We start from the raw sequence: 24,024 nt of genomic DNA on the forward strand, positions 1-24,024 counted from the left end.
CGTACCTGTAGTCTCCAGAGGGGGTGTAGGAGGTGGGATATCCATTCTTTTGAAGTCTTGATCCCTTTAGAAACAATCCGATTGCAAGTTAGAGATGTGGATGTAGGTTTGAATTTTGATGAATTAGTAAACGAATTTTGCACACTTACGTAGGCTTTTGGAGTTTTCACAATGGGAACTATGAAGTTTTTTTTCCTGAGTCAAACGTATGAACATTAAGGAAGGAGATTGGAAATCATGGATTGATTTGATTATTAATTGCTAGATCCTCTTACGTTTTTGGAAAGGATAATATATGATTACCTTGTAACTGACTTGTTGCTAATTATGGGGTCAATCACGTTTGAAAGTTGTTAGAAATATAATGTAACTTTATAAAACTAATTCTGACAATGTAGAATTCGAATCTTGGCTACCCTAAACATGTTTCGTACGTAACAATTACTTTGACTATATCTTTTGAAAAGTAAGCTAATACCTGGTAACATGTAATAAAAAGCTTAGAAAGAAAATCACTCGCCTTAATTCATAACCAGATAGAGCAACATGAGCATGATTATTAGCTAATATTCATGCAAATGAGAAAATGTTTGCAAAGTGAAAAGCTCTGTAAAATTCAAACTTAAAAAGAAAAGCATGAGTCAATAAGTAAACTAAAAACAAAGACTCTGAGTGCGCTGGAGCTTGCAACCTCTACTTCCCAGACTTTGGGCGTTTAGCTTTCTCCACCTTAGCATTGTCACCCGACCTCTTACTCCCCGCATCTGCAGCACCTACACGGCTTTTGGAAGATTCACACACATCATTTCCAGTCTGAGATGTTTCATTCGACGTTGCACTAATGTTGGTTCCTGCTGAGGTTACTGTTTCGGTTGGAGTGTCTAGAGGGAGGATCTTGGTCACAGTCAAAGCTCGGGTCTTGCCTGATAGGTTGTGCTTTGTCACCTTCACACAAAACTTGTGACTTTGTCCGATGGTGTTGATTAGAGCTTCCGGGACAGGCACCTCTTGGTCAACACCTTCGTTAGCATTAGCCTGACATTCATCATAAAAGTGTGAGTTCAATTCATGTAAGTTTATAGACTGATTATTAGTTACCTCAAAGTAGTTGCTAACTAATTCCGACGCATGCTTTCCAGTAAGCGCATGCCCAGCATCACCAAGTAGTACAAAAACGGCCTGTTCACTGTTGTCATAAACAGATAGCCTTGCCATGTACCTGTTATTAACAAATCAGAAACTAATACGAATAAAACATAATTGAAAATTCTGTTCAGAGTTCTTACTGCGCAACACCATCTACGTTAACCTTCCCACACTTGTTGTTTGTACAAATCAATGAGGTTGGGCCTTTGGTAACCTTACTATGGCACCCACTGCACGAAATATAGTACCAAGCATAGCCATGCACAACGTCATCGATCGTAGCCGTGCACTCAAAAAATGCTTCCTGCGAGAGTGTATAACCATATAAGCTTTCCTAAGTGATTAGAGATATTTAAATTGATTTTACCTTTGCAGACTCCTGCTTAATGTAGGAGAATAACTCCCCTATAGTCATTGTCTCACGTTTAGTTACCACCTCTGCATCAACCTGCTCAGCAATAGCTGGATTTGAGCTCAACCTGAGACAGAGTAGAAATCATTAATTTAGTCACTCACTGCAATGAGGTAACGGGGTAACGTCATTTAGGCAAATTGCAAATGCATATCACATGAATACTTACCAGCCGAAGTAATCTATAGTAGGCTGGACATCATAGTCCATAAAACCCCGTGAGGAGGACATTGAGGTGAGGGCTAGAGTTCCTGTGTTATTATGGAACTCCCATTTTAAAAACTCAAACTGTGCATGTATAAATGTCAATAAGCAATATAAAGAGGGAAATAAAAACCTCCTAGACGCTTTGTGTTAACGGTCGTGACCAGCAACACGGTGGGAGTGGTTTCACAAGACTTGAATTTTCTGCAGAACTCCGTTGCGACCTGGTCCCAAAGGTAAAGCTTAATCACAGGTCCACTGCAAACAAAAAAGAAACACACTGAATGTTAAGAGAAGTACAGTGAAATGGTGTTTTATATAAAAAAAAAATAACACATACCCATGTAATTGCACATGAACCAGAAGATGCCTCGCAGCTGCTATTTGCACTTCGTCAAGGACGGGACTCTCAGTGAGAGTATGACCATTTACCAACTTCATGTGGCCAACAACATCTGTTACATTGTTCAGAAAATTTATAAGTTAGATGACTCCAAAATAAAAAGCTAAATATTTAATCAAAACATGGAAATCAAACACAACTTATCTGTATATAATCAACGCATTCATTTATACTAACATATGCTATGATGAGCACCAAAATCCAAGAGTGAGGGTTAATAAGTTGTGCTACCTAACGCTACAAACCTAATAACCGAATAAATTTCATCTACATGTTCGACTTTCAAATATTATTTGAGACAATGATCTAGAGAAACCAATATCACAGTATAACTTTTAAATACATCCAATCAAAGATTCTATGATAGATTAGTGAGTTTACCGTAGAGGTCTCCTTTGAGGTCACAGTTTGCTTCAAAAACCTCGTACGTATGAAACCGGAATCTGTCTTCATCAAAAGGGGTGGTGATGTTCTGAAGATCCGACAGTTCAGAGTTCCACGAAAACGACACGGTAACGGCATGATCAGAAACCCGATAAACCGACTTGTTACTCGATCCATAGAAGTTGTCGAGCTTGTAAACTTTTCCTCGCTCCATTTTACCCAAATACTTTTCAATACGCGATGGCGAAATGAATCCTTGAATCACCGTTCCCTGTGAAGAAAAACATTAGACAAAAACGAAATAAATAACAGAACAAAATCACAATTTACTTAGGAGTCCTAGAATTTCATGTAATAACAAAGGCAAAATTATAAAACAATTTGAAAATTACGTGATGATCTTTTAATGGGGTTTATAGTAAAACATCTTAGCCTACAAATTCATCCCGAGATTTTCGTTTTATAACAAAGCGATAATTATAAACCGTAATTTATCCTACAATTACGGTTTTAAAATCAGAAAATGACGTAACCTGTTCGTCGATGAGGAGCATCTCAAGGCCGATAAGCGTCTTCTTAATCGGATTCCAAGCTTCCCAGAAGTGGATCAGACGAAACCGCAGCTGAGTTTCGTGTGGACCCAGCGAGACATCTCGGAAGAACATGACTTTTTCATCAGAGGCGGATGAGACGGGAGACTTCCCATTCGGTTTCGTCGCCATGGTTGAGATCTGAGAAGCTGGTAGGGTTTGTGTTTGTAAAGAGAAAAGAGAATCGGAGAAAAGATAATCGGTATATAAAGAAGAAAGAACATGAGGAGATGAAACGAAAACATTAAGACAAAATTAATTGAAGAAATAAAGTGGAGTTTCTTTTGTGGAGAAGTTGATCGATCAGAGCTCTTTACGCTTTGAATCGGAGAAGAGGAAGAGGCAGAGGCGTAGTTCCTCGAGACCTCCGTCTGCATCGCGATCTCCGTCTGCATCGCGATCTCCGTGATCTGTAATTTTTTTTTTGTTAGGGTTGTCGACAGATAAAACAGACCAAAGCCCTGGCCTAAAACAGACGTAGCCCATACAAATAAAATCAAGGAACAGAGGCCCAAACGTAACATAACACAACGGATCTGACGTGGCAAAAAAAAAAGGTTTTGTATTGTGATTGTGATTTCTCGATACTATAAATTATAATTTATTTCATAACAAACACAAAGTTTTCAAGCAACAAGTATCGGTCTGGAATCTTAACTGTAAGAAATCCAAACCTAACTTTGTACCATGCGTAAATCTCTTGTTATAAGGAGAATGAAGAATGAAATTTGCAGTATATAGCACATGGAAAAATGATGAGATGAAAATCAGAAACATACAGTAGCATGAAATCACTTTGCATATCAGAAACATACAGTTGTGTAAGGCGAGAAAACCTTAGTTCTCTTTTAAGCAACCCGAGTTTTAATTGTTTAATATGAACCAAAAAACATACTATCACTTAAGAATCTACCATAACCTTTTTTTCTTCCGCCGTAAGGTTTTATTTAACCTTATATAGCCAATCATATCACAGTGGAAGGTTGATTGTATTTGTTTACAAATTATTTTGTTGAAAAATATAACTCTTCGTATAAACTGTACTATAGAACTTAACTGTAATTCATAATAAAATAACTTTATAGAATTAAGTTTGCAGACACACATACACATACAGGGATATATAACTATTAAGAAATCAGAAAGATTAACATTAATATTCTACACCAAAAGTAATGTAGATTTAAATCATTATGCACCTGCTGAAACACATTGATGGTCATGTTAGGAATTTAGGATATTCATCGATTGAGATCCGTGAATTATACCACTGAATATCTAAAATACTTTTGAGGTTGGCTCGAGCATTTCCCTACTGCAAAGCTTTCGTTCTCCATTCCTCCATATACTGCTTCCAACACAATTAAACTCGTTCTCTCAGTTTAGTCTTCTTCAAGTCTTCAATAGCTGTAACTCTGCATTTTGCAGATGCTCTAGGTGAAAAGACTCTAACCTTGCTGTTTTCTTTTGTGCCTAACCTGTTTTGCTCCCTTCTTAAGCATGGGGATTTATTCGGTTGGTCAGCCTTCAGCTTCACTTCTCTTAGTTTTATTTTCATTTTATCAGCTGATGAGCCGTTTTTGTTACGGTGCGAGCATGAACCACTGAATCTTCTGTACTTTATAGTTTCTTGTAATATCCTCCTCGCTGTTTTCTTTTCACGTTGAACTATGCGTCCTTCTCTGATCTCTTTGGCTTTTGTTCGAGAAGCTACTGGTCACGTCTCTCACACCTCTGCTCATCCATGTTCACCTGAATTCTTGGCGTCTGATTTTGGAATTTGATTTCCATGTGGATCCACTCGCCCTGTTCTAGCCTGGGAATAAAAAAAAGAGTAAAAGAAGTTAGAGTCTGCCCAAATGGAAGTCAAGAAAGTAAAAATATGAAGATCACATTCAGTTTAGTTACTTACCATCTTCTCTGGCGTGTATATTGACTTGCTAAGTTTTCTCATCGAATATACATTCAGGAGTTATGGCTTGAGAATGGAAATGAAAAGAAAAGATTTAACAAACCAAAATGGACATATGGCTTCTCACTCTCAGTTTTTAGATAAAAGGGCCAGTTCCTCTCATAAAATTTCCTTGCTGATACATTCACCCAATCCGGAGCTCTAGTCTACAGAATCACAATTTGAAGAAAAACGTTAAATTAAAATTAGAAGAAGAAAAAAGCTAATGACGTTCTTCTGTTGCTAGGTTTCATGGCTTCTGCTTGGTTGCATCCCAAAATCTGAAGAAAGTTAAATCAAAACATACTGCGTTAGAACTTAGGTTTATCTACCTATCTTGTTGCTGGAATCTCAACTCTGTTCGATGGCATGAGTCTGAAGACCAGTTTAGCTTGGAATAACATCTTTAAAGAAAACAGCTTAACAGCTTCGGGGATGTTTGCAGTAGATTTTGCAGATTGTCAGCAATTGATGTAGTGTGATTTGTGGTCCTATGGAATAGGCCAGGACGTGTGTATGTTATATATTTGTAGGGAGGTGAACTGAAGGGTTCGTTGCCAATGTTACTGAAATTAAGAAAGTTTTAAGAATCCAATTTTAGGAGGAGTGACGTTAGGCCGAAGCTTCTTAACGGCTGTCGTTAGGGCTTATGGTGGGGTAGAGGAGTTGGGCCGTCGACGTTGGAAAAGAGAAGGGTATCTGGGCCACCGCATGGGCCTTAACAATAAACTCTTAAAGTTTCCGTGGAGCTGAGAAGGTTTTTCTAGACGAAAAGATTGGTTTTGTGAGGACTTATTTTGGGTTCACCCTCTTGGGTGAATTATAGGATTGTGTTATTTTATATTTGATATCTTTTAAAGAAAGAAAATAAAATATTTTTAAATTATATTATGTTTTTAAAATTATAAAATAAAAAGAAATAAATAAAAAATAGTAGTAATTACGAAAAAAAATATTTTTAACTTCGTCAGCAAAACATTAAACCCTAAATCGTAATCCTTAAACCCTAAATCATAAACCCTAAACCCTTGGGTAAACCCTAAACTCTAGGATAAATCCTAAACTCTAAATCAAAATCACTAAACATTAAAACACTCAAGGGTTTAGGGTTTATTGTATAGGATTTAGGGTTTAGGGTTTAGGGTGTTAGTGTTTTTTTATTTAGAGTTTAGGATTTATCCAAGGGTTTACGATTTACCCAAAGATTTAGGGTTTACCCAAGAGTTTAGGGTTTAGGGATTTGGATTTAGGGTTTACTGTTTTGCTGACGATGTTAAAAATAGTTTTTTTTAATTCTTTTTTTCTGTAACTAATATTTTTTTTACTTTTTTTTATTTTAAAAACATAATATAACTTGACAATATTTTGTTTCCTTTATTAAAGATATCGAATTTGAAATAATGAAATTCTATTGGATGGTGAACCGGGTGAACCCAAGAATAACTCTTTTGTGAAGATTTTATAAGGCGACACGTGGCGCAAAACGCCTTTCTCTCCAGGGTGACGTGGCAGCAGGAGAAGGGAGAATATCCATAATTTATTGTTTCTTTTTACCAACTAAAATTTATTTATTAATTAAATTATAAACAAATTACATAAATACATATACAATAATGAAAAATACCAAATAAAATAACTAAAACGATGAGAGAGAGATTCTTGCGAACTTGAAATCGTTGTCGCATTTGGACTATCAGTTCTCTTTGTTGAATTACATTGGTCTCATTCCAATTTAGATCTATTAATATTCTTCGGTTCAGAATCCAGTGTATTGATTCAACCGTAAGAAATAATAATTGGAATGACCAATTTTTAACGATTGTAAGCATATCGCCATATAACAAAGAAACTACGTGCTTCTTGGATGATGCATTCCATGATTTCAAACAAATATTTTGATACCAAATATATTGTAACAAAATATCAGTTTTGAAAAAAATTTGGTTGGCCGATATCATACTCCTTCCCCTTGTCTCTAAATCTTCTTCTTCATGTTGAATCCATGGTGGTTTCCTTGGCGGGCGGTGTTTCCGTAACAAATCCGTGAAGATTTGTTTCAAACATCGAATAGTTGTCACACTTTCATGAAAACCATCGGAAACTAATACAAAACTAACAATACATGTTAGAATTGACAAGGAAACATCAAAAATTGCTGGAAGATACCCGATATAACAATCGGAAATGATATTTGGATAAACATAGATCCATGGAACCATAATTTTGTTTTCGTGTTGCACTCATGGTCACATATGAAGCAAATTTTTTTTTGATGTTTTTAAGAAAAAGAAGAGAATTGATTAGGTGGTGGAAACCATGCAGTAAAGAGAAAAATTAAACAGAGAAGGAATCTGGGAAATGATGAAACTTGCAGAAGAAAATTGGTAGAGACAATCGCCTTCACAATCGCCTTCAACCGCTCTTCAACCACTCTCTCTTATTCGGTTACAATCATTATACTCATCTTATATATTAAAACATAAGTCCCAACCTTGATTCATGTGTGATTTTTTTAAAAATGTACTTATTCCTAGAAAGTCACGTTACATTTAATATCTAATCTTATCATTTAAATTTTGGACCTACCAGAAATTTTTATTGGACTATTAATAATTAGATTTAAACAATAGATAATTCATTGTATTTATAGATAGTATAAATTAAATAGATATAATTTAATGTTATAATATTATACCTCTATATGCTAAATATTTAAATATTTGTCTATGTTAACTTTTAAAATTATAAAGATTTTTTTTTAAATAACACAAATCATATTATCTAACAATGATTAATCTTTACTACCTTAAACCAATGAAAACAAATTTTAAACTATGTAGTTTATTTTAAAAATTAAACAAAATTAAATGTTTAATTATTTACTCGATAATATAAATCTATGAAGCGAAAAGTTTAATTTTTTAAAAACTTTCTAAATTTGTGAAATGTTACAATATCTTTGAATATGACAATAAACCAATATTTTACTAATCTTTATATATATATAGTTACGATTTTAATAATGAAATAATAATCCAAAAATATATATGTAGAAGAAGATACAGATACATGTGAAAGTTTGAAACAATCTATTCAATGAAAAATATACAGTAAACTTATTATGTTTTAAAAATTGATAGACACATATATATATTATAATATATACCAATTTAGAATTGAAAACAAAATATTTATATAAAAATAAATGAAAACAAAAATCTGTGCGGTTGCGCGGGTCGAGATCTAGTATTTTATTGTTAGAGATAGATAGATATTTTTTGAAAAAAATATTTGGACAACATCAAAAGCTTTCCTTTGGTGTCTTCTGCAACTCAAATCCATGGAGGTTTTCTTGGAGGACATTGTTTCCATAACAAATCTGAATAAAAAAATTGAGTATTCGAGTGACATTACTCTTTTACGATAATCACCAAAAATTCTCATCTCCATAATAATAACACCCATGGTGATTGTTTCCAAAATAAAGTAGTGAAAATGGTTTCTCCACCACTTAATTTTGAAAACATCAATGTATTGTCATCGATCATGGTTTGTAAATCCATATCGGAGATTACAACATCAGATTGGAAGAAAAAATAAATTAATTTCCAATCCTCTGTAAAGAAATCCCTCTCTCACCAGAGAGAAGAAGAAACTACTCTCACTTTTTTCTCGTTAAAATAATTTCATTAATCCACAGCTCTATAATTGGGTCAAAAGGCCCAAAGGGCAAGTACCTTTAGCCATGGGCTTTACAAAAATGGCTAACTCAAAGCAAAGCCAACCAAGAGCCTAAAATAGTTAGAGGAGAAGAAGCATAGCGCTAGTTCATTGGGTTACCGAAATCATACTTGGTTTGAAAACCGCTAGTTCTCAAAGAAAGAATCATCCCAAAAGTTCTGTTCTGATCAACGCAAGATAATGGATGGAGGCTCAGAAGAAAAAACCTGTTCCAATTTTTTTCTTTCTAAAACTCAAGTTGCATGCTACTAGGCGCTTGCTTTGTTACGCATTGTGGGTTTGTGGCTAGCTCACTCCCATAAAAGTGGAATGGGTTGGATTATCTAATAGGTGTGGCAATTTAAGTTATACACTACAGGAAGTCTCCGACGTAAACATGGGATTTAGATTAAAAAACGCGTATACTATTAAACTCAACTGGAACCACTACGAGAAAACATATTTATTACAAGGGTCATATTCTTTGTTAATTCGTTGTAATAGAAGGGTTACAACGAATTAACAAGGAATAGCGTTTCGTTGTAAAACGCCCGTCGTAATGCAAGATTCGTCGTAACTTTCATGTAACATTTACGACGAAATAAATTCTTTGTAAAAGCGAAAGAGAATATTTCGTCGTAGTTTCGTAGTTACGCTTCATCGTAAAAGACTCGTATAGTTTCCTTGTAAAGTCGTCTTTAAGTACTTGTACAATTTACGACGAATTTACAAGTCTTTTAATGTAAAGTCCTTGTAATATTTACGAGGAATTTACAAGTATTTCCTAGTAAATTTCTCGTAAAGATTACGAGGATTTTACAAGGAAGTACTTGTAAAATCCTCGTAATCTTTACGAGAAATTTACATTTCATTGTCATATTATTATATTATTATGAAATATTCAAAATAAAAATATATAATTTATAAAATAAAATATTGAAAATTAAAATTTTTTTTAAAAAAATATATAAATGTCATAAAATAATATTCAAATTAATAATAGAAAACAAAAAAATTGAAAAATAAAAAGCTAAGGGAGAACGCCGTCGAAGTAGTTGTTGGAGGTGTTTCTTCCTGGAGAGTCTCGTACTTCATCTATGGGTTCCGTCTCGAAGAGTAGGATGAAGTCGTCCTTGTGGTTTCATTGATGAAACTTATTCATACCGTCAGTTCCATCTTTTTAGGAGCCACCTTGAAAAAAGAAACATATTAATATAATTAATTACATAAAATTATAAGAAAATAAAATATATTTATTTTTAAAAAAAAAATATCTAATCAGTCGTTTAAATGCCTCAACCTAATATTTGAATATAGTTTTGTTACCTAAAATTACCACCTAAACTAACCACCTAATCTAATTAACTAAACTAATCACCTAAACTAATTACCTAAACTAACCACCTAAACTAACCACCTAAACCTAAATTAATATTAAAAACAACATACCTTTGAGAGAAGGAGAGGAGTGGTTTGAGATGAATGAAGGAGGCATTCCTCATTCATGTTTCGAGTGTATATAAGAAAACAACATTCCTCGTAAAGTCGTCGTAATTTTACGAGGAATCTACCAGGCCCGCGTTTTTAGTGTTACGAGGAATCTACCAGGTCCGCGTTTTTAAAATTACAACGAATTTACAAGGAATATTTACGATGAATTTACAAGGAAAATTTTACGACGACTTTACAAGGAAAGCTTTACAATGAAATTACAAGGAAAACATTACAACGAATTTACAAGGACACATGTATTACGAGGAATCTACCAGGCCCGTGTGTTTTCTATTACGACGAATTTACTAGGACTATATCTGAAACCCCGAAAATCAAATCCCCAAACCCCAAAATCACTTATCTATTTACACCATACCCTTTTACCACATCATCCCCTTTATCATATTTTTTCTTAAACCCTAAACTCCAATTGAATCCTTAAAACGCAAGTTATAAGTACTATAATCAAACAACCACTTGATAGCAAATAATCAAATTATTCTGTAATCTCTAAACCGAGGGTATGAAATGAAGTTAACTTGCTTGGCTTTAGAATGCTTACAACAAAATCAGTTTGGTAAAACAGCTTAAACACGTTTTCACCAAAAATAATGGTAACATGTTTCGTGAAAAAAATCCTTGTAAAGTTACAACGAATTCACAAGGAAAGCATTACAACGAATTTACAAAGAAAGAATTACAACAAATTTACAAGGACACATGTTTACGACAAATCTACCAAGCCCGCGTTTTTAGATTTACAACGAATTTGCAAGGGAGCATTACAACGAATTTACAAGGAAATCTTTACAACGAATTTACAAGGAAATGATTACAACGAATTTACAAGGACACGTGTATTACAAGGAATATACCAGGCCCGTGTTTTCCATTACGACGAATTTACTACGATTATATCTGAATCCCTGAAAATCAAACCCCTAACCCCCAAAGTCTCTTACCTATAACCTCATATCCCTTTTACCCCATTCCCCCATTCTCCCATTTATCCTATTTTCTCTTAAACCCTAAACTCCAATTAAATCCTTAAAAGCCAACAAATAATTATTATAACCAAACAATATACACTTGCATTAAGTCTTAAACTGATTTATATATTTTTTAAAAATATTTAAAACATATATTACATCATTCTGAATCATTCGAGTTTTCAACAATATCAGTACAATGATTATCATCGCTTGCATTGAACTCTTCTTCACTTTCTTCATTCGTCATATCGTCGAAAAGATCTTCATATTGACGGTTATCCACATCAATTAGAAGGATGTCATCAGTTTGTTGTTCAGATACTTTCACTTCAGTGATACACACTTCTTCTTGCAAAAGTGATTCTTCTCTAGCAACTATTCGTTCACGAGGTGTAACTTTGATAGCAGCTAATCAAGTTATTTCAAAATCTCTAAACCGAGGGTATCAGTTTGGTAAAGCATGCTTAAAACACGTTTTCACAAAAATTAATGATAACATGTTTCGTCGTAAAAGCCTTGTAAAGTTACAAGGACTTTACAACGAATTTTCTCTTTCTTCGTAAAATCGACGTAAATTTACATATAAATTACCACGAAACATTTTTCTTGTAACTTTACTACGACTTTACGACGAAATTCAGTTTTGTCGTAAAATCGTAGTAATTTTCTCGTAAATTTACGAGGAATATATTTTCTCGTAATTTTTCCCGTTATAGGCATGTTTTCTTGTAGTGAACGCGGTTGGTCGACGTCGTAAGCAGTGCTGTGTTTGTCCCATCCACGTACCAAAAGAGGTCACGAGCTCATGAATTTTGAAACGGTCATCAAGCCATTTTTTTAATCTTTTTACTGGCATCACCCTAAGTCAAGCACATATCTCTTCATGTTTTTGTTTCGGTCCAATTATGTTTATCAGTAGAATAGTTTATATTTCTTTTGAAATCAAACTGAACCAAAAAAAGAAAAATAAAACAGAATGAATCGAAATAAGCTTATTAAAAGGTTTTATGCCACTTACTTCTGAAGTCGAATCCAATAAATGTGGACTTCAATTGTTGCTCGGTATCCCTGAAGACGCTCTAAGGTTTGTTGGGGCGGTTAAATGATTGAAGCTCTAGGAGCTCATGCTCTATGCTACCAGTGGTTGCTCGAGGCTCGAGCTGCAACGACTAGGATGACAAAGCTGCGTGTGGATAGAAATCAATCATTTGGAATAGCACTATGGACAAGCCAAATTCTATCAAGCTGTGGTCTCATAGGTTATCAAAGGCTTCCTTCCCATGCGGCAATGCTTCTTGTGTTAAGTTTCGACTCTGTCCAAGCTAATAAACCTTTTGTTAAATATGGTAGTGACCGATGTTCCAGTTGGGTTTGTTTCTTCTTTCTCTCTGGTGTTGCTTTAGATTTATATTTTTTCGTTCTGCTATTTGTGTTTTATGTAACTTCTGTCACGAAGAAAATTTGGTATAAAATTTAACATTTACTCAAAAAAAAACTTATTAAAAGGTGTAGTTATAGAAAATGAATAAAATTCGTGATTTCTTTTAACTCACGATAAAATTCATGGTTGTTACATACATAGTGCTAAACATTTTATAACTTCTCATATACTACATATCATACGTTAATAGGGAGCTTTTAGAATAGGCTATTTTCAGAATTAGAAATGCACTATATTTTGTATTAGAAACTAGGGGTGGGCGTTCGGGTACCCATTTGGGTTCGGTTCGGGTCTATTCGGGTTTCGGGTTCAAAGATTTCAGCTCCATTTGGGTATTTCTAAATTTCGGTTCGGGTTCGGTTCGGATCTTTGCGGGTTCGGTTCGGGTTCGGATAACCCATTTAAATTATTTTAAAATTTTAAAATTCATTATCTACTTTAAATTTCTCAAAATCTATAAACAAAACAATATATTACATATAAATTTGAATATCATATGTCAAAGTACCTAAAATTAACATATAAATTGGTTTGGTTTGAATATTTGGATTGAGAATCAATAGATATTTTAAGTATTGTTGGTATTTTGAGTATACTTTAGCTATTTTAGACATGTACTTTTGATCATTTGTATATATTTATAAGTATTTTGAACAACTTAAAAGTATCTTATATATTTTGATGTTCTTAATATATATTAAATTTAAAAATAATTAATATAAAGGTATATAAATCAATTTTTGATATAATCGGGTACCCGAATATTTCGGTTCGGATCGGGTTCGGTTTCGGTTCTTTAAATACCAAAATTTTAAACCCATTCGAATATTTAATCAATTTTGGTTTGAGTTAGATATTACTTTTTTGGATCGGGTTCGGTTCGGTTTTCCGGATCCGAGTTTTCTCCGGCCCTATAAGAAACTTAACAATGTTATAAAAAGAACTGAAATTTTATTATATCGCAGGAATTTAAATAAGGGAAAATTTTATACCCGTAGATAGGAGATAACACTGATAACAATAGAGAATTTGTTATTAAGAAGGAGAAGAGATGGTGTCTTTCGTCGAACACAAACGTTCGTTTATATAGACATGAAAAAGTAGGATTCACTGTGCAAATAGTGCAGCGGGCCCCACATCTTTATATATATTCAACGAAAACGGCTCATCTTATCTTTTGTCTTTCGTAACACTCCCCCTTGGGGGCCGGTGTCACTATCCGCTCTCGCTTAACGTCTTTGTTGCCTCGTTAAAAACCTTTCCAGGAAAACCCAATGGGAAAAACCATAGTAAGGTAAAAAGAGTACAACTACGTAAGCTCCCCCTCGAATGAACAGTCATAGATCCTTCTGATGGCGCATCCCAATGTTATGGATGTGTTTTCTGAATACCGAGGTAGGGAGTGATTTTGTGAAGAGGTCAGCTTCATTGTCGCATGATTGGACATATCTTACTTCAATCTCTTTCCTTTTCACGAGCTCTTGAGTGTATGAGAAGAACTTCGGATGAATATGCTTCGTTCTATCGCTTTTGATATATCCTTCCTTCGTTTGAGCAACACATGCCGCGTTATCTTCATATAGAATAGTTGGCTCCGTATTTTCGCCAATCCCGCTGCTTGAACAGATGTGTCGGCTCATTGATCTCAGCCATACACATTCTCTACTTGCTTCATGGAGTGCAATTATCTCAGCATGATTTGAAGAAGTAGCCACGAGCGTTTGTTTCTGGGAACGCCAAGATATAGCAGTGCCTCCGATCGTAAAAACGTATCCTGTTTGCGATCGGGCTTTGTGTGGATCTGAAAGATATCCTGCATCTGCAAAACCAACCATTTGACCTTTTGAACTTTTAGGATAAAATAAGCCCAAATCAATGGTCCCTTGGAGGTAACGAAAAACATGTTTAATCCCATTCCAATGTCTTCGAGTTGGAGATGAGCTGAATCTTGCCAAAAGATTCACAGCAAATGATATATCAGGCCGTGTACAATTTGCAAGGTACATCAGCGCTCCAATTGCACTTAGATATGGTACTTCTGGACCAAGTATCTCTTCTTTCTCCTCAGGTGGTCTAAATGGATCACTTTCAATATTAAGTGACCTAACGACCATCGGGGTGCTAAGAGGAGTTGATTTATCCATGTTAAATCGTTTCAACACTCTTTTAGTGTATGTGGATTGATGCACAAATATACCATTTTGTGAATGTTCTATTTGTAGGCCAAGACAATACTGTGTCTGTCCAAGATCTTTCATCTCAAATTCTCCTTTGAGATAGTCTGATGCCTTTTGTATTTCCTTTTGAGTTCCGATGATGTTAAGATCATCAACATATACCGCGATTATTACAAATCCGGATATTGTTTTCTTGATGAAAACACATGGGCATATAGGATCATTCACATATCCTTCTTTTGTTAAATGATCACTGAGACGATTATACCACATACGTCCAGATTGCTTTAACCCATATAATGATCTTTGCAATTTTATTGCACATACATCTTTAGGTTTGGAACTTAATGCTTCTGGCATTTTAAATCCATCAGGAACTTTCATGTAGATATCAGTATCTAATGATCCATATAGATAAGCTGTAACAACATCCATGAGACGCATCTCTAGATTTTTATCAGCTGCTAGACTCATCAAGAATCTAAATGTAATGGCATCCATAACTGGAGAATACGTTTCTTCATAATCGATTCCAGGTCTTTGAGAAAAACCTTGAGCCACTAGACGAGCTTTGTATCTCGTAATCTCATTTTTCTCATTTCGCTTTCGAACGAAAACCCATTTGTACCCAACTGGTCTCACATCTGCAGGTGTGAGCACAATAGATCCAAATACTTTTCGTTTATTAAGCGAATCAAGTTCAGCTTGTATTGCATTTTTCCATTGTTCCCAATCATGTCTCTTTTGACATTCATAGACAGATTTTGGTTCTGGATCATCGATTTCTTCATTTATTTCACTTGACACAATATATGAGAAAGCATCATCAAGGTCATTTTGTTTATTTCTATTCCATATCCTTTTATTATGGATGTAATTAATAGAAATCTCATGATTATCTTTCGATTCATGATGCTCTGATTCATGATGCTCTGATTCATCAGAATCCTTATCATTTATTTCTTCCAAAATATTTTCTGCTATTTTGGGTGCATCATATATTTCAGCTTTCTTCTGTTTCCTAGGATTCTTATCCTTAGAACCAACAGGTCTACCACGCTTCAGGCGTGTTTTTGGCTCTCGTGTGTCATCCTCCTTTTCTTGTTCATTTGGCATTTTGATACGAGCAGGAGCATTTGCAGCTGGTATATGAGATTTAGTTACCGTCTTGGTATCTACAAATGCATCAGGTAGCTGGTTAGCTATACTCTGTAAATGCATAATTCGTCGAACTTCTAGTTCTGACTCTTTAGTAGGAGGATCAAGATATAACAATGATGGTACACTCCATTTTATATCACTTCCAACATTTTTGTTTTCTCCCCCTAGAACTGGGAATACATTTTCGTCAAAATGACAATCAGCAAAACGTGCTGTAAAGACGTCACCAGTCTGTGGTTCTAGGTATCTTATAATTGATGGGGAATCAAAACCAACATATATTCCCAATCTTCTTTGTGGTCCCATCTTTGTACGTTGTGGTGGTGCTACAGGCACATATACCGCACAACCAAAGATTCTAAAGTGGGAAATGTTTGGTTCTCGACCAAACGCTAACTGTAGTGGGGAATACTTATGGTATGCACTCGGTCTGATCCGAATGAGTGCTTCTGCATGCAAAATGGCATGTCCCCATACAGAGGTTGGAAGTTTTGATCTCATGATCAATGGTCTTGCAATCAATTGCAGACGCTTAATTAAAGATTCAGCCAAACCATTTTGCGTATGAACATGAGCAACCGAATGTTCAACTTCAATTCCCATTACCATACAATAGTCATTGAATGCTTGGGATGTGAATTCACCAGCGTTGTCTAGTCTAACTCTTTTAATAGTATAATCAGGAAACTGTGCTCGCAGTTTGATTATCTGAGTTAGAAATCTCGCAAATGCCACATTTCGAGATGATAATAGACAAACGTGTGACCATCTACTGGATGCGTCAATTAATACCATAAAATAGTGGAATGGTCCACAAGGTGGGTGTATAGGTCCACATATATCGCCTTGAATTCTTTCAAGGAACTTTGGTGATTCTTTATCGATTTTGGTTGGCGATGGCCTTACGATCAATTTTCCTAGAGAACATGCAACACATGTCATTTTATTCCCTTGAGAAATCTCCTGGATTTTCAGTGGATGACCATGTGAACTTTCTATGATTTTACGCATCATTGTAGTTCCTGGGTGGCCAAGGCGATCATGCCATAACGTGAACTCTTCTGGGTTCCGTTCTACTACAAGATTTGATTCGATCTCATCGATATAAGTATGATGTAACCCCGAAGGAAGCTCTGGAAACTTTTCCAATATGTGTTTTCTGCCACATTTCTCAGAAGTTACATACATGTATTTCTTTCCATCCTCAGTTGCAGACTGAGTATCATATCCGTGAAGATATATGTCTTTAAAACTCAACAAATTCCTTTTAGAACTTGGAGAATATAGAGCATTATTTATGGAAAATTTTGTTCCATTCGGTAAAGTAAAGTTTGCTTTACCAGTTCCTTCAATCACGTCTGCAGGACCTGATATTGTATTGACGACAATTCTTGTTGGTTTTATATCAGAGAAATATCTCTTTTGTCTCAGAATAGTGTGCGTTGTTCCACTATCTGGTATGCATATTTCACGAATCCGTTTCTTGGATTTTGCTTCATTACCATTCTGATCCATTTCTGAAATTGTCATAAATATAAAAGGAAACATAAAATTCATTCATATAAGGAAAAACACAATAATTATACATTAAGGTGATGTTAAAACATCATTATTTGTTTAAAACAAGAAATGTAATAATTATACATGGTAATACTGAAAACTATTCAATACTCTTATCATAGGCATTTCGATTCTCTTCAGGAGTAATCTAGTCCAGCTCATTAGCGAAGTCGGAGGATTCAAGGTATGAAGTCCCTTCAACATTTTCTGTGAGGTTCACCTCTTTAGCCTTTCCTTTTATGGACTCTTGATATAACTTGCACAAATGTGGGGGAGTACGACAGGTACGGGACCAATGTCCCTTACATCCACATCTGTAACATACAGTCTCACTTTTCTTTGTGGTATCCTCTTCGGTTTCTTTGCCTTTAGGAGGTTGTTCAGATCTAACCCATTTGTTAGATCTAATACTTTTAGGATAGTAAGGCTTTCCACGTTTGTTGTTGAAACGCCGACCACGACCTCGGTTGGTCTGGTTTCTCCTTCCCGAATATTCTACCGCCGTAGCATTCACTTCGGGAAATGCCTTGGCTCCCGTAGGTCGGGAATTATGGTTTTTGATTAGTAACTCATCGTTCTTTTCAGCCAACATGAGTGTTACCATCAATTCAGAAAATTTGGTGTACCCACATTTTCTGTAAATTCGGGATAAGACGTTGTGTTCTTTGTGGAAAGTATTATATGTCTTGTCAAGCATTTCTGCTTCGGTGACAGGGTTACCACAATATTTTAATTGTGCAACTATCCTCAAGATAGTGGAATTGTAATCTCTAACCCTTTGGAAATCCTGAAACCTCAGGGTTTTCCACTCTTCAAGAGCGTGAGGGAGATTGATTTCCTTTTGATTATCGAACCTATCTTTCAAGGCTTGCCATAGTACGGCTGGGTCCTCAACGTCTCCATAGTCGTGAGTTAGATTCTCATCTAAATGCTTCTTCAGGAAGATAATCGCTTCGGCTATATGCTCGGGTGGCGATTTGTTACCGACTTCTATCGCTTCGGTTATCTTTTTTATTACAAGATAAGGTTTCACATTTGTGACCCATCTGACATAATTTTCGCCGGTTACTTTCAGAGCCGGGAACTGGAGTTTCTCGATGTTTGCCATTTGTATTTCTAAAACACAAAATAATAATTTTATTAGAACTTCATAATTTAAAAACCGTTTACATTAATCATACAAGCAATTACAAGGAGAAGCGATGTAAAGAAAATTAAACCGATATTCATCTTAAATTCACTCGGAGTAAATTCTCCAACGAATAAACCATAAATAGAAACACAAATAAAAATGGCACATAAAAACAAAAGTGCGCGAATCATCTTTCTTGAAATGGAAAATCGGAGGAGAGCGATTTGAAATTTTTGAGAGAAGATGAAATGTTTTGGATGATGAAATGGAGTGAAAATGAGTTGTATTTATAGGTGAAAAACACTGTTCATAACCGTTGGAGAAAGGGAAAATTTTTGAAAAAATTTCTTTGTGACCGTTGGGGTTAAATCGAGTGCACCAAAAATTAGTCTGAAAATATCGTATTAAACGGTCAATCAAATCTATAAAATTTCATAAAAGTAAAAAAATATGACAATAAAATATTTATGTTATGACAACAAATCATGCGACGGCTCAGCCGATCAATGCAGAGTAATAAATAAATTATACGGCGGCTCGGCCGACCAATTAATAATAAACAGAATATAAGGCGGCTCAGCCGACCAATAAATAATAAACAGAATATGAGGCGGCTCGGCCGACCAATAAATAATAAACAGAATATGAGGCGGCTCTGCCGACCAATAAATAAATTAAATTACTAGTAAATAATATAGGCGGTATTCCGGCCATTATAACATGATATATAAAAAAATAGTAGAGGCGGTATACCGACCATTATAACAGGGTATAAATGATACAAATAAATTTTACCGAATCGCAGAGTGATCGTGCTGATAACGTGTTATAAAAAGAACTGAAATTTTATTATATCGCAGGAATTTAAATAAGGGAAAATTTTATACCCGTAGATAGGAGATAACACTGATAACAATAGAGAATTTGTTATTAAGAAGGAGAAGAAATGATGTCTTTCGTCGAACACAAACGTTCGTTTATATATACATGAAAAAGTAGGATTTACTGTGCAAATAGTGCATCGGGCCCCACATCTTTATATATATTCAACGAAAACGGCTCATCTTATCTTTTGTCTTTAGTAACAAACAACTCTTTTCTGTGAACACAAATCTTTTTTATCATGTGCTAAATGGATGATAGTTCTTTTTTGTTTCTTGACGTCATATTATAAATATTTGGTTATAAATTTAATTTTGATAAAAAAGCATTAAATCTAACGACCATTACCATATCACGAGGTGCACATGAAGACAAAGTGCTATGGACGGTGAAGTATCCCCGCCGCAATTTCTCATAAGTAAAACACGTTAAATTGACATAATTTCTTCTTACTTTTAAAAACAAAGACGCGTTGTAAAAATTCAATTTTAAGCATCAGTCCCAAAACCCGAAAATTACTAACACACAATCATTTAAAACTAAATAACACAAAAATACATATGGTTGGGAACAACTGTAATGCGATTAATTAAAGATTACAAAATCACTACTCCCTTCGTTCTTAAAACATTTATGTTTTAGAATTTTCACACTTTTTAATAAAACATATTATAATTTATCTATAAATGCATAGTTTTTTGTAATTTTATATTTCTTATATTTTTAAACCAATAAAATTTTAAAAAATACAATTAATGTTCTTGAACTTCACAGTTACTCATTATTAGTTGACAAAAACTACAATAGAAATATAAAATATGTATTTTTTTGAAAAAAAAGTTTTCTCTAGAATATAGATATTTTAGGAACGGAAGAAGTACTGTATTTCAACACATATATTTAAATAAATTCTTGTCACAGATACGGCGATCTCTACCAAATGATTAAGTAAATAAACTACCAAAACTGGAAATTTAGTGATATGTTTTTAATCATTTTTAGATCTGTAGAATAATATTTTAAAACATCAAGTTTAAATACAAAGAGAGTAATCTCAAAAGAAGGAAATAAAATCTGAGTAGATACTGACTCAAAGGTTGGTCAAAACACAACTGCTTGGAGATAATTATCCACGTCACGCTGGCTTGTTTTCTCCTCCCAACTTGTCAATTTCTTTAATAGCATATCCTAAAATATCACAAAAACTGAACAACACAGCTGTTCTTCTCGAGTCCTAATTTATTATTTCGCTGCTAAGGACTCAATTTATTTCATTATTTCATAATTCAGGACAGACTTCCTCAATTTTGGTGCAACAAAGAAACGGACAAGAGTGACATCTTCTTTTTGTAATTTCAGTTGAGGACACGATGCAAGTTAAGTTTGCTCCCTGAGGACTCACACTGTCTCCAAATATGCAGGAAGGACTTTTTGATTGGATCAATATAAATACATTTCTTCATTCTCTTGCACCATCATCAGCATCCTCACAGTATCTTGGTTTTTGTCTTTAATTTGCGTATCAACTTCCTAACAAGATGACTGTTCTTGTTGAACATTACGTCTCTGGTAACGTTTCATTTCTTTTTTTCTTTTAATATATCAGAGAACGCTATGCTTAGATTAGTTCTGAACAATGATAGTATTTAAGATTTTTATCCATAAACATATGAAACTTACGTTTTGACCATTTTATAGATTCAAGAATCGAGGAAAAGAAAACAAAAGAGGAGAGGGGTGATGGAGGTTTTATGGTTCCAAAATCTAAAGAAACTGATGAATTCGATGCTCCTGATATCAATTTCCTGGGCCACTCTTTTAGGTTTGTGCTTTTTCTTTTGTCTCTAGAGATATATAACTACATTGATTAACCTGCATGTGATAATATGTTTATGAATGTTGCATTTCATGAAAATTTATCACAATCATTTTCTATTTATGTTTAGGGACTATGAGAACGGTGAAAGCGAGAGACAGCAGGGTGTTGAGGAATTCTACAGGATGCAACATATTCATCAGACTTATGATTTTGTAAGTTCAATTAAATTAAAGTTTTATGAGGCTAACTAAATTAAAAATATCTAGTGTTAATAGAAAGCTAACAACTTAGAAAAAATTGAAACAGGTGAAAGATATGAGAAAAGAGTATGGAAAACTTAACAAAATGGAAATGAGTATATGGGAATGTTGTGAGCTATTGAACAATGTGGTTGATGAGAGCGATCCTGATCTCGATGAGCCTCAAATTCAACACCTTCTCCAAACCGCTGAAGCCATCCGCAAGGATTATCCTAACGAAGACTGGCTCCATCTCACTGCTCTTATCCACGGTACATGTCTTCTTCTGCTATATCATAACTATATATGTACACAATACAAATTTGAACATTTTCAATGTATCGTATATATTAGTTATTCACACAAAAATGACTATTTGTTTCTACGAATTTATAATTACAACCTTTTAATTTAAGTCGAGAGGTCCAAAATGATAAAAGGCTGCAAGTTGAACTTGTCAATGGCGCTGGTTGTGTAACATGAAATTCAATAAAATGCCATCATCCCACGTTATAAATGTTGCAATATAAAACGGCCAACAGTTTCAAAGATTTGTTGTTGTTCCATTCTCTTTGAAGCAAAACATGTACACAGGAGAATTAATTATATACTAAGCTACCGTTTTTTCATACTCTGGGTTAGAATACTTGTAGAAGATAATCTTGTGTCAGTATTGGAATTTTGAATTACTGTCGGTTTTTATCCAGATCTTGGAAAGGTTCTCCTTTTGCCAGAATTCGGGGGTCTTCCTCAGTGGGCTGTCGTTGGTATGTGTATTAAATATGAATTATCCTATTTTAAGTTTTTGTGGACTATATACTTGTCTAGAACTATATTTTCGTTTAATTCTGTAAAATAGCAACAAAAATGTACACAGTTTAACACTTCCATTGAATTATAGGCGACACATTTCCAGTTGGATGCACCTTCGACCCGGCCAGTATTCACCACAAGGTAAAAATATAATACACTAGGTCTATCGGTAGTGTATTTCAGATTTTGTGAAAGACAAGTTCGAATTTAAACGTAGATGATGGATAAGTTATGTTAATTAATATATTTACCATTACTATATTGCAGTATTTCAAAGAAAATCCTGATAATAACACCCCAAAGTATAACACCAAAAATGGAGTTTACAGTGAAGGATGTGGACTGGACAATGTCCTTATGTCATGGGGTCATGACGACTACATGTATTTGGTAATAATCAGTTTCTTATTTTCTGTAAATGATTATGATTTAAAAGAACTACCAAAACTTATAATATGATTGATTTGATAATTTAAAATAGGTGGCCAAGGAGAATGGCACAACTCTTCCTCACGCTGGTCTCTTCATTATTCGATACCATTCCTTTTATCGTACGTTTTCAAATGTGTCAACCATATCTTATGTTTCACTCACTAAATTTAGTATAGATATCAGCTACTTTTTAATTACTAAAATTCTAAGAAATAATCGTGCAGCATTGCACAAAGCGGGAACCTACACACATTTGATGAACGATGAAGACAGGGAGGATCTCAAGTGGCTCCATGTTTTCAAGTAATTTTTTTGTCATTTATTTTATGTTGTTACTATTCTATATTCCAAGTTTTTTTATTCTAACGAATTAAAAAAAAATTGCAGTAAATATGACCTATACAGTAAGAGCAAAGTTCATGTAGATGTCGAACAAGTGAAGCCTTACTACATTTCCCTTATCAACAAGGTAAAAATACTTTCTATGTACAATAGAATATATGTGTTACTATATATCCAGATTTGTAAACATATCATGCATTTCAATGCAGTATTTTCCGGCGAAACTAAAATGGTGAAAGATAAAAGTTGGGAGATCACTGATTACATTTTACTTGGAGGACGAGACGGAAGGTTGATGAATTTCTACTGCATAAAAAGAAAGTTTAAATTATCTAATAAGAAATAATGTTCATTCTTCTTTTCTTTTCCCAATCATTTTAAGAAAAAATGATTGACGTTGTATTTTATCAATAAAATAAAATAAATTGACCTCTATATCTTTAAGTTCCTAAGTTCAAATTTTACCTTTGATATTTCAGCATCTTCGGTCAATTATCAAATAAATTGGATTAGTGAACAAAAATCCATTCTCTGTATTTGTTAAGCTAGGATCGTCGGTGCCGGTCCAACATTTTCAATTTTTTCTTGATGCCCTAAGCTTGTGATGACCACGAAAATATGTTGACTTAAAAAAAGAGGTTATACGTAATGAAATTTTATGGAACGGTTCGCCATAAACCATGAAGGTAGAGTTGGAAACTACAATACGATACGTCGATACTAATACTAC

The 24,024-nt window shown here is 34.4% G+C and overlaps 2 protein-coding genes across 2 annotated transcripts; one reads left to right on the forward strand and one right to left on the reverse strand.

The window, feature by feature from the left end:
* Positions 1-424: 424 nt before the first annotated feature.
* Positions 425-5,162, reverse strand: LOC106440587 (replication protein A 70 kDa DNA-binding subunit D-like). The gene is made up of 9 exons (XM_013882289.3): positions 3,083-5,162; positions 2,547-2,820; positions 2,103-2,217; positions 1,896-2,020; positions 1,728-1,809; positions 1,514-1,625; positions 1,287-1,450; positions 1,099-1,219; positions 425-1,035 (listed from the first exon to the last, which is right to left on the reverse strand). The coding sequence occupies exons 1-9, from the start codon at positions 3,269-3,271 to the stop codon at positions 694-696; spliced, it is 1,524 nt and encodes a 507-aa protein (XP_013737743.2). The 5' UTR covers positions 3,272-5,162; the 3' UTR covers positions 425-693.
* A 15,712-nt stretch (positions 5,163-20,874) lies between these two features.
* On the forward strand, positions 20,875-23,729 carry LOC106376192 (inositol oxygenase 2). The gene is made up of 11 exons (XM_013816257.3): positions 20,875-21,218; positions 21,348-21,471; positions 21,596-21,680; positions 21,775-21,979; positions 22,415-22,474; positions 22,609-22,661; positions 22,788-22,910; positions 23,002-23,071; positions 23,177-23,255; positions 23,340-23,421; positions 23,504-23,729. Exons 1-11 carry the CDS (start codon positions 21,188-21,190, stop codon positions 23,528-23,530), a joined length of 939 nt encoding a protein of 312 aa, XP_013671711.2. The 5' UTR covers positions 20,875-21,187; the 3' UTR covers positions 23,531-23,729.
* Positions 23,730-24,024: the final 295 nt, after the last annotated feature.

This window comes from Brassica napus, chromosome C7 (genome assembly GCF_020379485.1).
Source record: "Brassica napus cultivar Da-Ae chromosome C7, Da-Ae, whole genome shotgun sequence".
Classification (NCBI taxonomy): Eukaryota; Viridiplantae; Streptophyta; class Magnoliopsida; order Brassicales; family Brassicaceae; genus Brassica; species Brassica napus.